We start from the raw sequence: 15,847 nt of genomic DNA on the forward strand, positions 1-15,847 counted from the left end.
AATATTGTAGGGCAATACGAGGTAACCTCCAAATGAACTATTGTTGTTTCAGTTCCCAAAACCAGTCGTGCCTGTCAGGGGTGTCTATTGTGGGTTTAACCGCTTTTAATCCCACTGGACTGTTTTTGATGATAATTCTTACAACGTCATGACGGCAAAATCTTGACCTAGAATTTCACCCGCATCACAGATCAAAGCAATTTAAGGGATGCCTGGGCCTAAAATCACGGCTGCCGCGTGCTGGTGGAGAACTGCGAGGCCAGCGGCGTGGAAGGCGGAACAGCACGAGCTGTGGGGCTGGAGCGCAGGTGAAGGTGAAGGTGAAGGTGAAGTTGTTAGGTGTTCAGGCCGAAGCAGCGACACCGCATTCTAGCTCATTTACATTTTAAAATATGATCCCGTACAAAACACCGACTGCAAGATGATCCATATTATCTCTAACTTGTCACTTATTTTAACTAAATCCCAGAGAAACAAAACATTCACAGTAAAACATTCGGAGGAACATTGATTGACGCTGAACATGACGATTTGTTGAACATCTTGCAATGGTTTAGGCGGAGGAGGCTTTTTTTTTTTTTTGACGAGTCGACTGTTTTTTGCCTAAGTGATGTTATTTCTCGCAGGACTGAATCAGTACTCATTTTTTATTACTTTAGCAAGGCATTTTAAGATTTGCTTTTATTGTGAAAAAAAAAACTGAGTAATGTCCAGGAACACGAAACCTCCAAACAGTTATTCATACAAACATGTGACGTTCATGAGAAAAATAACAAAAGAAACGCGATCCTCACAAGTTTCGTTTGGATCTTGATGAATGAGGAGGAGATATTGATTTTATTCAGCTCTAAATTACATCTGAACTCACATTAATTAATTTATCTGATGATTTATTTATCGTTTTCTCCAAACCGACTTACAGCGTAAACAGCAGGGTAATTCTTACTCTATCAATTCAGAGTGAGTGCCTTTATCAAGGCTGCTACAGCAGGAGACGGGATTCGAACCAACGTCCTTCAGGTGCAAGGCAGAAGCTCGAGCCATTCCTATTTTTAAATACAAATATATTGCTTTATTAAAATAAGAACAATATTACCTGTAGCCGATAATTGTACGCAAAATACGACCAGTGAAGATCTAACAATTGAACATTATTTATTTAGCTTTAGGAAATTAATTATGATAAATTATAAACCCATTCAAAAATGTTTTTGAGACAGAAGAATTTTAAATTATGGTTCGGCAGAATATCCCTACCTAATTTAGCCACAAAACGTCTGTAAACATTTACTTTTGTCGCGAGATGGAGGAATGAATGCATTTTGGTTTTTGAAATAAGAAATACACTTGTGTTCTCTCGCTTTCTGCAGCAGGACCGACGCGTCCCTCTTCGGTGCGCGTCTCTGCGTGCGCTGTCAATCAAACCCGTGTCCGGGCTTTCATCTGCACCCCCCCAGTCAGAGGAAGACGAGCGGAAGAGAGGAGAGGAGGGGTGGAGAGTTACTTTTTACCGGCCCTCACACACACGCGCGCCACACTATTCAGCAAGTCGCGCTCGGCTCCGGCACTCCACGGGCGCGCGGCGGTCGCGAGCGTTCCGCTTCCCGCACCTCGTTCTCGGCAGGTTCCCGTCGGTCGCTTTCCGCCAGAGGAAACGCCGGCGCGCGCTCGCCGGGGAGCGGAAGCAAAGAGACTTGTTAGAGACTATAGTTACTATGTGTGCGAAGCAGTCGGTGTCTGAGTCTTGAGGTGAGCACACGCTGCTGCTGCGCCTTCGCAGACGAGACACGGAGGAGGGACTTAGGAAAAGATTATCATTTTTTTTTAACGCTTAATTTCTTTTAAACGCGCCGCGGCGTGAATAATTTGTTGTGAAATTTTTATTTCTCTGAAGTTTGCAAGTCGGTGTTGGAAAAGAAGACGCGAACCCTGTGCTGCTGCTGTGTGTGTGTGTGTGTGTGTGTGTGTGTGCAGCTGTGAGAGAGACAGACACCCTCACTACTAACGCACCAACGGGGGGCACTTACCCGCTTTTGAAATAAGTACAACTGCGGCAATTCGGAAAAAGAAAAAGAAGTAAATCCGAGTAGTCTCATTTTAAAGTGAGCGTCAGCACGCGCCCCTGCGTTCGCGCGCAGCTGGAGCGCACTGCCGCGAGGGGAACATCACCATGCCGCAGCTGGCGGGCGGAGGCGGCGGAGCCGGAGGCGCCGGAGACCCCGAGCTCTGCGCCCCCGACGAGATGATCCCCTTCAAGGACGAAGGAGACCCCCAGAAGGAGCAGATCTTCGCGGAGATCAACAGCCCCGAGGAGGAAGGAGACCTGGCCGACATCAAGTCCTCTCTGGTCAACGAGTCGGAGATCAACCCGAACAACCACGGCAACCACGAAGTACGTATATTTCTGCTCCAGCCTTCCTTTCATCAGGTCGATCGCTGTACTTTCTGAGTACAGCGTGTGATTTGGGAATAGATCCCATTTGTGAGAAAAAAGTCCAGAGCAGCCCTTTTTGCCATATACGTGGTTGTGAACAGTCTCCCTGTTCATCGGAATGTATGAAGTCTTGATGCAATGTTAATATATACCGCACGTTAATTTGTATGATTTATTGTTTCCATCCTCATGGCTGAGGGTTGGAGACAATTCGAGCACTTTTACATTATTTCCCTATCATGCGTCAAATGATTTATTATAAGACGGCAGGGAGTGTTAGTGCTGAGAGCTGTTTCTCTTCTGTTGAGGACATTTTTATTCAAATTTCTGCTGTAGTTCCCTTGATCAAGGTTGCTTACCCTGAACTGGTGGTGCAGCAAAGACTGTGCTTTACACGGGTAAATCAGTGCAAAGTTGCCCGTGCAGCATTGCCATTTGCCTTAGACAAAAGTGTCACCAAAATACACGTTCATCTTAACAAACGTGCAGTTTTGACAGACCCGCTTAATAGAACATTTTTGGATGAATACCTTAAATTAATTTCTCTCCTTATAATTGTTGTTATTATGGTGTTTTGGTGTTTAATTCAGTTATTTCTTATTCAAAAAAACAGAACAAACCACGACACGTCAGGTGTTTGAGAACAAACCGAAACCTGCTTTCACATTTCAAGCGGTTTATGCACATATGGTACAAATTAAATTGTTAAAGGTGATTACTTACTTCATTAGCCTACCCCTGTTTTTTTTTTTTTAAATTTTTTTTAATAAAAAAGGAATGGCTGTCAAGAATCAACACATTATGTGAATCATGTTTAGAGGTTATCTTATTGCATAAGGTAAGGTGATAAAAGAAATATTTATTTCACAAAATGTTTACTGAAACTTTTTGCAGAACTGGCATTGTGGGATATTGAAATACTCTGCAATACCCTATGAAATGACAAAGGAAGCAAGCACTGACAGTTAGAAATAATACACCTTCATATTTCAAATTATGTGCAACATTGTATTTACTCTGATAATGCAAACATGTCATATTTTACAAATTTAGTTATATATATATTTATAAATATAACGATAATGGTGATTTTTGATATATAGATAGTAAATCAAATAGTGTAATACTTTTATGTTTTTGTGCTGCACTGTTATAATCTAGTGAATGTCTAAACCATAATGTACCTTGCAAATTCTGTTGTTTATTTCTTGCCAGTGCAATGTCAGTTTGCTTTCTATCCGGCTGCATGTCTTTTAACAGAGTACATGGTGCGCATTTACTTCTTCAATCTTAAATTAAAAGTAAGTTAAAAATTTTAGTCCTGGGATAGTAATAAATAAATTCATCCATTTTCATTTTGTACACACACACACACACACACACACACACACACAAACATATATATAATTTTTAATTCTCTTTCGTGAGTCTATATGTGATAGAGTTTTTTTCTCGCTTAACATCGCTGTACATTGTGGTTTCTTGTTTTTTGTGTTTTTTTTGGGGGAATGCTACTTACTCCTTTAAAATGCTCTAAAAAATTTTTGGGCCTTGAATAAGGTTTTCCTTCGGTTAATTAATCTGGACAAGTGACTGGTTTTTGAGTGGTGGTCAGGGGGAATACATTGTAAATGAACAGTTTTCTTGTCCTAAATGCAGCAATTACTGACATCCTTCAGTACATTATCTTTGTGTTCTTCTCTGTTAGGCAGCTCGGCCCCAGGACTCGTACCATGATAAACACAGGGACCTTTCTGAGGATGGTAAGTATAAGGGCTCCAGTACGCTGCTGAGTTTGCTCCAGATATCCGTAGATTAAATTTATCTTTATTTTAGAACTGTGTATGGAGAAAGAGCTTAGTACTAACTGAAAGATGAATGATGATTTCAATAGCTACATACCGTTTTTTTATAGCACTCAGCCTCCATGATGCTAAATCAATGACAGATGGGAAAACATCAATCTCTGCTAAGAATTGTACAATAGAATTTGTGGAATACAGGATTTTTTGATAGTTTACTTACAGATGGATTCCGTCGATAGCACAGTCTGTGTTCTAGAAAGCAATGTAAAATGAATCCATGCTTGTTTTTACAGTTCCTGTTATTTTTAGTTGGAAATCACTGCAAGTGTTCTGAGTGTTCGAGGGTAGAATTTATTGGTAATCTAATGGGCTGTTATTGAGTAAGAAAAGGTTTTATGTATCCTGAAGTTGTCATATTAAAGACCTGCACTTGTTTGTAGGAACCAATTGCTTGTTGTGAGTATGATTAATGGCAGTTGTTCCGTATGACTCTGCTCTGCTCATAACTGGCAGGGAATGTGCTGAGAGAGTTTGTCTTTCGTTTAGCACTTGCCACTCAGGGATGTTGCAACAGCGCAGCAGAATCACTTGACTGCCTTTCCAAAGCAGCGAGACACAAGACCCAAAGTGTCCATCTCTGGTAACGCCTCCATGAAGAAAGCGGAACCCTTCCCATTAATCCTTCTGTGTCCCAGCAGAGATGGTGCAGAGGGTGCCAGCTTTTTGTCCTCTCTTTTGAAAAGACCTCGAGCCATGGCCCTGTTGCTCCTTTGAGTGGGGCGGCAGCGACTGTTCCTCTCAGCAGGCACCAATCGAAGCCTGGCAGATCCCAGCTGGTGCTGTCCATCCTCCCTGTGTGTGTTAGTGCTCGCAGCATCCAAGATGCTCGTACACCATAGCTGTATGCCGAGGTGATGGTGGGTGGGGGGGGGGGAGCGTGTCGGTATTAGGGAGCAACCTCCTAGCTCGACAAGTGGCGGGTTGTGTTTGTTTATCTCCTCCCCGTTTGGCTCTTTGCTCGGGATTAGCATGGAACGGGTTCCTTAATAAAGAAACTGAACAGTGACATTGGCCAGCAGTCGCAAGATGTGCAAGGGAGTAACTGAAAAGGACTGAAAAGGCTTTGTGCATTTAATGTTTGATTTTCATTGGTACATTTTGCTTAACAGTGCAGTCTGCATGTGTTCTTGGCATTGATAAATTTTTACTTTTATGATTTTGCAATGTCTTGATGCACCGTGTCATATTGTAAACTCGCATTGTAGAGTTTACATGGTACAAAATGGTATAAATCGAAGCCTAATGCTCCATGCTAATGTTAGCAGTCTTATCCACGTCACCAATAGATCCCCTGGTGAGACTGCTGTGATTGAGATAATGCCAGCCTCCCCTGCAAAACTGCAGCTCACCCCATGTACTGGAGAGTACACCACTGCAGAGTACTGAACAAATGGCACACAGCAATGCTGGCAATGGTCTCATTCCCCACCTGTAGGGGAGCTGGGAGTCAACCTGATGTTTCTGACACATCTGGCATCCGTACAACCACCCCCCAGGTGGGACACGGTCCAACGGCAGCGATCACAAACAGAACCGTCAAGCCGAGGGTCCTTAGCCAGGGTGTCACAAATATTCCCATGCTGAAATTATTCATTTCAAAGACTCTTTTCTCCAAAGCGACTTGGCTGACTCCTCAGTTGAAATAAAATGATAATTCTAGATATGTTATGCTCAGCACCATATACTCATTACCCTCTGTGTACAGCACAGCAAAGTAACACGCACATATAAACACTTCGGGTAGTTCAGAATCTCCAGTTCATCTGAAACACATCTTTGGACTGTAGGAGGAAACCCTAACAAACATGGGGGGAACATGCAAACTCCACACAGACTGAGCCAAATTTGAATCCACGTCTGAATTCGGAGCCCAGGAGCAGTGTCCACATGCCAAAGCTATCGTGATAGCTTCCACCACTAATGAAGACGGGACAGCTCTTAGTTTGCCTGCTTTCAGTTGGGTGTCATCTTATGACTTTCTGTGGGACAGATAGAGTTGATAGACAGACATTGATAAAGGTCCATGTCTCAGTGATTTATTATGTGTGTCCTACTCGCCAATATTGCAAGCATAAGAACAGCGTGCAAAGGAGTTCATATAGGAAACACCAGTGTAAGGCTGAGTCACATTTTCTTGAATTTTCGCAGGAAAGCATCATGACCTGTACAAAGGGCACTCGTATCCAAGCTACCCGGGCTATGTCATGATGACCAACGTGAACAGCGACACATATATGAACAACGGCTCACTGTCTCCACCCATGCACAGACCTGTAAGTACCTACACCAAAGATTTTATATCACGGTTGTGTGTCTGTGAGTGTTCATTAATCAGTGTATTACCGTGCAGTGAATAAAACACTGGCCAATAACTTTTTATAAGAAATAACAAATATAACACACACTCAAAAAAAACTCACTAACTACTGTTAGTGGGTACACATCATTTTCTAAAGTTGTGCTTCAAAGAAAAATTCAATACATGTAGACGAGGTGCAGCAATCAGATTTGCAAAAGAATTATGTCACATTAAATCAGCTTACATTTCTGCAGTCACCAAAGTCTCCAAAGTGTGAACAGATTTCTTGTTGCTCAGTTCTGCTGCTCACTTGTTTTGGGCAGCTGCATGTCAGCTGTGCTTCGCCTCTGCTATCCTTGTTTATTGTTTGCATTTCCAATATGTTCTGCTTAGCTTTCGTAAATGTGATTCCAACAAATGAAAGGCAAGAGGAAAAATCTGGACCTCAGCAGCTGCCCACCCTAATCCTGTTTCGCCCTCTTTGTGTTGGGAAGACACCCAGAATTTACATAGCTTTAGAGGTACCGAAATCAGACAGCTTATTCCTCTTCAGCACACATCTCAAAGGAAACTTTTTTGCTTTAAAATGTTATCACACTCTTTTTTTGCTGATCTGGGGTAATTTGACATGTAGAGGAATATTTATGCTGAACTGTAATCCGCTTCATTTCAGAACCAACATAAAAATATTTCCCATAGAACGATGAGACCAGTATGCAGAATAAAACACATTACACTGTGGGCTTTTAAGACAAATCATCAGGTACTCCATGTCAAAGCTGACTGAACAAAATCAAATGCACATCAGTGACATTTGCCTTAACCGAGACAGAGATCAGCCACTGTGGTCATATATACACTGTGACCAGAATCTGACACTACAGGAAGCAAGGGTGCCTGCACGGTTGATTGAGCCACGATTTTCAAAATCCTCTCTACACCTCTTTATAAGTGTGCGGTTACCTGATGGTTTGTGTGTTGGGTGCACACGGTGCGTTGTTACCTCGGCCTCATTCTACCTGTCAGATGAAGGAACCCGATTCCCGTACTGATAATTGGTATTTTAATTTTTTTGTGGATATAAGCATTTTCCAAGTTACGGAACCGTTTTTTCAGTTGTGACTATAGAGCTCAACCTAAATTTTATTGAGAACATTTTATTCGTAGAACTACATTTACGGAGAACATGAAACTTTCCAGTGCATTTTCATTTTGAGCTCATGAGGAGGTTTCAACCATTGGTACGTACTCTCTCTTGCTGTTTTCTCGAAGGAGTGCATCCTCTTTTCCATCAGGGGTGGGAGGCCTGACAGCCTCTGCGGGGCAGGTGGGGCGGGCCCAGGGGCGGCCTCAGCAGCACTTTGATGTGGAACGTGATGGATAGTTCGCGGTGCGCCTGCCATGGAATCGGATGCCGGGTCTTACGGAAAGGGATTTCCACGACCCGTGTGTTTTTTCTCTATTTGCTGTGGCGGATTTGCAGCAGCTCCCAACACGCCGTGTTGCTGCCCTCACCATGCGGCATTCATCTGCTCCATTCAGTACATTTTGTCCAGAGTTTCTGTGTCCAGGGGGGTTTAAGTCTAATTGCTAACAGTTGGTTTGAGTATAGCAGGGTTCTCCGAGAATGGCTAAAACATTTCATGACATCCTCTGTAACATTGTTTGTTTGCTTTGTTTTGCTTGGCTTTGTTTGCTTGTTTGAAATTTCAGTATTGTTGAATAAACTTTCTCAGTAGGTAATGCCCCTTGACTCTAAACGTCGACACAGATGTGTCTTTCTGAACTAGGAACCACAGGCTCAGATGAAGAAACATACACTGGCGTATTTACATGGGCCTTTCTTTCATAAACCACCAAAAATTCCCCTTGTACACCTGATTTGTGGGACACAGTTCAGGTGTCCGTTTTTTACATTGTACTGTTGACTTCTGATGGTTTTGAAGAGAGGGTGGTCAGCTACTTCCCACATTTCCCACGTTGGTGGCGTGCTCTACATGAAGGGGGACCTTTTTTGCACCAAATGTGGTTTCTGCTCTCATGGAACTGGACCTAAGCAAGACACACATCCCTAGGTGTTTTGGACCACACAGCATGTGTGAGCCCTCAGTGCTACACTCCCAAAGCACAGTCAGAATCCTGACCCTCGTGAATTAAATACGGAAATACGGTCCCGCAGGCATAAATGCCTCCCTCGGCTATTTGGTTACTCTCATCAACTAGATTCGAGGGAAAATGTAGTCAGGTTTGCACCCAGACAAATCAGGAGTTAATTTCTTAAGAGCATCATAGCAACATTAAGATGACATGAGTTCAATAAATATGCAGAGGTGGTGTACAGGTTAGAGCTACTGCCATGCATCTGAAAGACCTGGGTTTAAACCCTGCCTCTGGTGGTGATTTTCTTCTTCAAGCAATTTGAGCCAGAATTTATACATCTACTGTAAATATTATCCCGCCCAAGAACTTTTGTGCCACACGTGTTTGTGTTTCTGTGTGCGCGCACGCGTATCTTCTGTATAAAGATACGTACAGGTTTTTGTGTGCACAGATCTTGGCATGGCATGGGGGCACAGGGGGTAGTGCTGCTGTGTCACAGCACCTGCACCGTGTGAAAGATTGTGCATTTGATTCCCGCTCAGTCCATGCAGTTTACTTTTTCTCCCTGTGCTTGTGTGCGTTTCCTCTGGGTGCTCTGCTTTCCTCCCACACTCCAAAGAAGACAGGTGTTTCAAGTGAATTTGTTACTCCGAATTGCCCATAATGTGTGCGAGGAAGAAAGTTTGCTGCCCTGGTGTATTGATGAGTGATTGACTGTTTGTAGTGTATCTACCACGTTAAGTCACTTCGGGTGATCGCGGTGTCGGGGAAATACTACGCAATTTTCATTCTAAGTCGCGTTGGAGAGAAGTGTCTGCTAAAAGAATAAATGTAAATGTGTGTGGAGGCCCCACATGATCGGTTTATGCTGCGTGTCATAGTACCCACAACGAGCTGTAGGGCAGTGAGAGAGACAGGGCAAGCGAGCAGATGCAGGGCTTCAGCCAAACCACAGTGGCACATCACCTGAAGGGGGAAGGGCGGCCTGTGTGTTGGCCGTTGTTTGAGTGTGTTCTTGTGGTCTGAGCTGGAGATAAGCGGTGTGGGGGTTTGTATTGTTTGTCTACCGTAGTAATGTTATGGCTCTCGTTCCAGTTGGCGACCTACAAGAGAGCACTGTCTCAGCCTGTGTTGCATTCAGAGACTGTTGGAATTATACAGGAAAAGAGTTGAACGCAACATCTGCGTTTAACCAGCACTTTGCTTCACAGTGACTTCGAACTCTTACACTAATTGACTGATTTTAAGTTTCACTGTATCAGTTGCGGGTAAGTACCTTGATCTGTGTGGCTGCAATAGGGGGCGGGATTCAAACCTGGGTCTTGTGAGTGCAAACTAGCATCTCCAGCCACTATTCCACCTACTGCCTCATTCCCTCAAAGGGACTCCATGGATCCGGTATGTGTGCAAGCACAGTGCCAGTAGACAGTCATGCAGTACTGTAAACCAAAACACCGGCATCACAAAGTTATCTGTGCATCTGCATCACAGTCGGAACCCAGACTAATGTATAGCTGAGTGTTTGAAGTGGCCGGTGTATTGTGGCTTTACTGATACATATGATAAAATTAAATCTGGAGAGGTTGGAAATCGGGGACACAAACTGGATATGTGAGGAAAAACGGAGGATTCCTGCATTTGTGATGGAAATTCGCAATCTCAGTTTTAATACTCGGAAATATGTGCTTCCATTAACAAAGCCGATTTATAGCCATCCTGTTGATGGATACAAAAACTTTTCTTGGTCATAAACCTGAATCTGAAGGGCTTAGCTTTGGTGTATTATAGTCTCAAGTAGATGAAAGTTACTGAATATTTGCTGTCTCTTGTGTATGGGAATTGTACGTAAAGCTGTAAATGACAGGAGAGAGTAGAATGCTATTAAATTCATTTGTCTAGATGTAAAACGAAGCGCCACAAATATTACAGTACACGTTAATTTGATGTGGAGTACATTTAACAGTTTTGCAACGTTTTCCTTTTGTCCCAAATTGCTGCGTTTCGCCCATTAAAGGATGAAACAGCACATGCAGAATCCATATCATGTTTTGTGTGGTCTAGACAGTAAAGACAAGGCTGCTTTCTGCGTATGAAAAAACGGCCTGCTTTTAATTTTTAGGAAACTCGTAAAAGTTTGCCGTTCCTTTCATATCAGGCCCAGAATTGAAAACAAATGGGCTATTTTCCCGTCTGCCTTTGAACTGGCCAATTACGGAGTTGTGAAAATAAAAATCAGCCTGTAGCTGCTCTCTGTCTCTCTCTTTCTCGCTCTCTGTCTCTCTCGCTCACCCTCCCCCTCTCTCTCCCCTTTCTCTCCTTCTCCGCTCTCATTTCTGACAAAGCAGAGGGCCGCTGATGTCAGAGTCAATACGGAGAGCATTAAGGAAACGGGCTAAATGCAATCCAGCTGCAATCCGACATGATGCCGGCGAAGGGGGCTGTGGGGAGCACAAAGCCCCTCCGTATTCCCAGGGCGCGCAACCGCTCGCGGCCCTGCCTTTGATCTCTTCAAAGCCTCCTGCCTCCTACTAGATGGAAAGTCTTGGCTGCTGTTCACTGGAGCTGGGGGGGGAGTCGGCAGCATAGAATTAGAGGGGGGAGGAAGAAGAGAGGGTGCCCCCCCTCCCCACCCATTTTCCAGCCAGAAATCAATCACTGCGCAGAAGCAATTATGTGTAATTCAGCGAGGCCAGATTAGGGGGGTTTGTTACCTGAGCGAGTGTGGTGGGTGCGAGAGGGAGGAGCAGGGCCCTGTAATGGCACTGACACTCTATCGTTCTCCTGTTGCGCAGGAGCCGGTGTCACGAGGGGCCGAGGGAGGTCAGAAATGTGGGCAGTCATGTCATCCAGCAGAGCAGAAAATCACCTCACAATGGAGTTATTACTGTGGCGGATGCATGTGCATTTACTGCCGTGATTTGCTGTTTGTTAATGGGGGCAGCAGGTGGCGCAGTGGTTAGCGCTGCTGCTCTGCCGTCAAAAGGACCCAGCCTCGAATCCCACCTCCTGCTGCTGCAGAACCCTTGATTAGGGTACTGACCCTGAACTGAGGCGGTAAAGAATTACTCAGCTGTATAAATGGGTAAATCAATGTAAGTCACTTCAGAAAAAAGCATCACCTAAATACATAGATGTTTAGCTTTTCCATGACATTATCCCTGTGCTCATTTTGGTGCAGCATACTTGCCAGACATCAGTCCCACAGGTTTGTTGTTAGCCATATCTCACGATGTGGTGCTCCACTGCTGGACCAGTCGTTGACTACTCTCTGCCGTTTCACAGCCTCCTTTTGTTAAGACAGCTTGGCATGCTGCTGGACTTTCCTTCAGACTCTTGTTTTGCTGGGACTGTGAGTGTGACTGGATGGTTAATTCGTCTTCAGAAAAATGAATTTTATGTTTCAATCAAAAAGCGAAGACCTTAGTGAGGTTAATGGCAGATAACAGGATGGAAAGATGCCAAGTTTGTCAGACTCGTGTACTCAGTCAAAGATCCAATTATGACTTGGCAGGAAGCAGCACGCCTTGAAAGAGCTCAAAAGGGGAACTTGGGGGAAGAAAGCTGTAAATCTGTCATGTCATTAGCTTTGGAAGTTCTTGTGACCACCCAGGGTGTATGTATGAGAGAGAGTTTGAAGACCAACCCATGGTACCAAGATGGAGCATTTACAGAAAAACAGGGATGTTCTCTGAATGCTTGCCCAGCCCGGTCACAACATTTTCATGTTTCAGACAGCCACATACCGCTTTAACTTTCCCAGCATTCAAACAATACAACATAATGTTAGAAAAGTAAAAACAACAGCATTCTTTCTGGTGCTTGTATGCACCACCCTTCAAGACAAAAAAAGGAGTAAGGCAGGAGCAAAGTGGTCTGTGAGGCAGCACATGGACTGTAGTCTGGGATTTCATCTTCAGCATCCCAGAACACGTGCGTCTAGCATCATGGTCTGCATGCCGACCCTCCAGAATTCCCTCATAGCTTTCCGTTTGTGCTGTGTCCACAACTGTCAAAGGGTTCAGTTTTTTCATACTCAAGGCATTGCCCTTGCCCATGAAGTTGTTCAGTAAGAAAATTCACAACTCTTCCTCGCATGACCAGACGAATCGGGGGAGGAGGTCCGGTTCTGTAATTGACTGGTCATTCCAATGTATCATAGACTGTACATGATTTTTAAATCACTTTGAAAATTTTAATGCCATTGAAACACTTGAAGTATTAAAGTGAAGGGATTTTTAACTATTTGTATTCTAGTTTGCAGATTTTTTTCTCTTAAGTTTTTTCTTCTGAAAAGCATATTTAATAAATAATATTGTGATACATTTGACTTTTCATCATTCCAGTATCTGATCGCCTGGGTTTTGGTCATGCGTGGATGCACTGTACTTTTGACACACCATGGAGTGGCACGATTTGTTGTCATGCATAACTACTCTGAAAAAGTAAAGAAAAAAAAAAAAAAAAAAGTCTCAATAAGAAATACAGGAAAATGGCTAGAATATAACAGAGGTTCTAAATACCACAAAGACAGTTTGGGAGTGTATGTGTTTCCACCAGCTGGGTGTCTTCAGATTATATTACAGATGAATGTGCCCTTGTTGTACATTTCGTTGGAAGTATGAGCACACTGTCAATGTTACTCTTCTCGAAAGCTGTGAGGCTGTGAAGATGGAAATGTGATTGCTCACAAATCGACTGGTACCTCTCTCACAGACAGTGTGGAGCTGCAGACTCAGCCTTGACAAGCTAGACTTGGGAAGTCAGCCTTTTCCATTAACAACAGACGAGCTTTAATTTGACCTTGACGAGCTGAGCAACTCCCGAGTTTCGCTCCCAGACCTACTGAGAAAGTTTATTCACCTGGCTAAAAGGGAGTGTTGAAAAGCCATCAGTAAAAAACAGGATTCGTAGGTGAATTAGAATGGTGTAACATCTGAGGCCTCCCCTGAAGAACAATACAAAGTGTTTCAGAGAAGATGGTGTTGGCGTTATTATCTTAAAGCATGGATAGAAAGACGTAAAATTGGAGTAGATGGAGTGACTACTTCTGAGCTCGATATGATCCTGGATTTTTCGTACCTTTTTTAATAGAATGTGTATGGTTTAGGGCAAACAAAAGTGTACTTCAGCAGTGCAGATGCATTTCCCGTGCCTTTCTGCCGAAAATAATTGTCTCATTTCAAGTCCTAAGACCAGAGTCTGCTGCTGGATAATGCCACTGGCGATTTAAAAATTAATCTCTGCCATTTACCATACGGGATGCGAGGGATGCGTTCAAATGGGGATGCTGTTTGTAAGCCTCAAGTCCTTCAACGGTAATGAATAGGGGAGGAGCCATCTTGTAAAGGGGTTGAATCTCAAGTGGTTGACGAAGCGCTGCAGCCGTAGATGGGGGGATGATGTGATATGAACAGGCATTTGTTTACTGGAGATTGCGCTGCGACAAAGCATCAGGATTCGTTTAGATGTACGAAGGACCGCATGTGCTAAGATGCAAAAAATGCTGACACTTAAGCCACGATTGTTAATTTACCGCCGGAGCAACCATATTGCTTTACCAGGTAATCCAAGATGTGGTGCTGTTCTCCGTTGGGTCAAACAGTAAAGTGCTTTTTCACGTTTTCCTCTGTGTGGAAAAGGAATCCTCAGATGATTATTTTGATTTTTGTATCGGTATTGTAATGATAGTCGTGACATGACACTAGGCACTAGACCCTGTATTTGAACAGGTAGCTGCTTTAACATTTATATCCGGAGATAATCTTTTGGCCACCTGGGGTCCAGGAAAAAAGCTATGTAAAACCAATGAATGAGAAATTTACACAAAGGTGCAGAATTTAACCACACTCTAACAGGTTAAAAAGTGTCCTTTATAACTGAATACATAACTTGGTAACTTAACTGAACTGCATTCACATTTCTTTCTATAATTTTAACTTTAACAAGATATGAAGTTTGTATGTTTCTTTTAAGCCCACACCGCCTCCCACGACCGTATCATTAACCACCTGCTTCTTTTTTACTCGACAAGATGTCATCTTCTCTTGGAGGAAAGCGCTACTCACAGAATTCTGCTTGCAGTGACCTCAGGTGTCGTTATGAATAACAAGGGAAGAGAACCCATCCATCTATTTCCTATTTTCATATTTATCTATTTATGTGATGCTTTTCTCCAAGGCAACTTATAGTGTTGGAGTAATTACACTGATTTAGCCATTTAGACAGCTGTACAGTTTTTACTGGATCAATTCAGGGTAAGCACCTTGATCAAGGGTACCACAGCAGGAAGAAGGGTTCAACCCAAGGCCTTTGAGTGCAAGGCAGAAGGTCAAAACCTGGTACCCCTTGTAGAACTCCAGCCATTTCACCAACCTAAGGGTATATGGGCAATTTTTGTTCTCTGGACTTCCTTTATGGACCACAGAGGAAGGCAGCATTCTTACAGAAATTAACTGACTTTTTGTGTGCAAGTGAACATAGGAAGGCATTTCGATGGATAATTAATGTTACGGGTGTTACATAAAAGAGAAAACACTAGTTTGACTGTGTTTCTTTTTGAAAATAATATTTATGTTTTCTTGAGCTGTATTAGCTAAGCTTCCCTGAGCTCAGTGTTCTAGTTTTGCCCAAAAACCTGATTCTACCGCGTGGCTGTATCTCCCAGCTCTGCTTGCTTGACGTGATGCTCGAGAGTGAGACACGGATGTCGGAAACTAGGTCACTCTCTAGCAGCGCCGCAACTCACCTGCCTCCATTTTAACACAGCGTGAAAAATATCCATTCAAATTTTGTCTCGTATGCATTTCAATATGCGATTGTTACACCTATTTTGAATGTTGCAAGCTTGCAGTGCCCTGCCCCCCACCCTCTCAAACCCCCTACCCTTGTGCATTGCCCTCCCCATCGTATTTCCCACAACGTCAGCGTAAATATTTAGCTTGCAGCTTTTATTCATGAGGCTTTTTTTAAACTAGTGCTGAACAGACACAACAAGGCCGCTGTGTGCGAGCAACCCTGTGCAAGTAAACCCCGCAAAGAGCGAGTGCAATTTTCATGTTCCCGTTGCATTCGGTGGCGGACTCGAACCGACGGCATTTTACAGGGCGAACACCTGTTTGAGAATCGAGAGAAATTTGTCTTGGTGGGGAA

At 43.5% G+C, this 15,847-nt stretch overlaps 1 protein-coding gene across 3 annotated transcripts in view; it reads left to right on the forward strand.

The window, feature by feature from the left end:
- Nucleotides 1–1,345: 1,345 nt before the first annotated feature.
- The window catches only part of LOC108936677 (lymphoid enhancer-binding factor 1-like), a 37,376-nt gene continuing 22,874 nt past the window's right edge, over nt 1,346–15,847 (forward strand). For 2 of the 3 annotated variants that reach the window (XM_029250515.1, XM_029250516.1), the window contains exons 1-3: nt 1,348–2,392; nt 4,143–4,197; nt 6,448–6,572. In XM_029250515.1, the coding sequence (XP_029106348.1) occupies nt 2,171–2,392; nt 4,143–4,197; nt 6,448–6,572 (402 nt within the window). In that variant the 5' untranslated portion in view covers nt 1,348–2,170. Of the gene's footprint in view, nt 2,393–4,142; nt 4,198–6,447; nt 6,573–15,847 lie in introns of all 3 variants that reach the window. The other variant, XM_029250514.1, reaches the window with a different exon arrangement.

Source organism: Scleropages formosus, chromosome 3 (assembly GCF_900964775.1).
Source record: "Scleropages formosus chromosome 3, fSclFor1.1, whole genome shotgun sequence".
Classification (NCBI taxonomy): Eukaryota; Metazoa; Chordata; class Actinopteri; order Osteoglossiformes; family Osteoglossidae; genus Scleropages; species Scleropages formosus.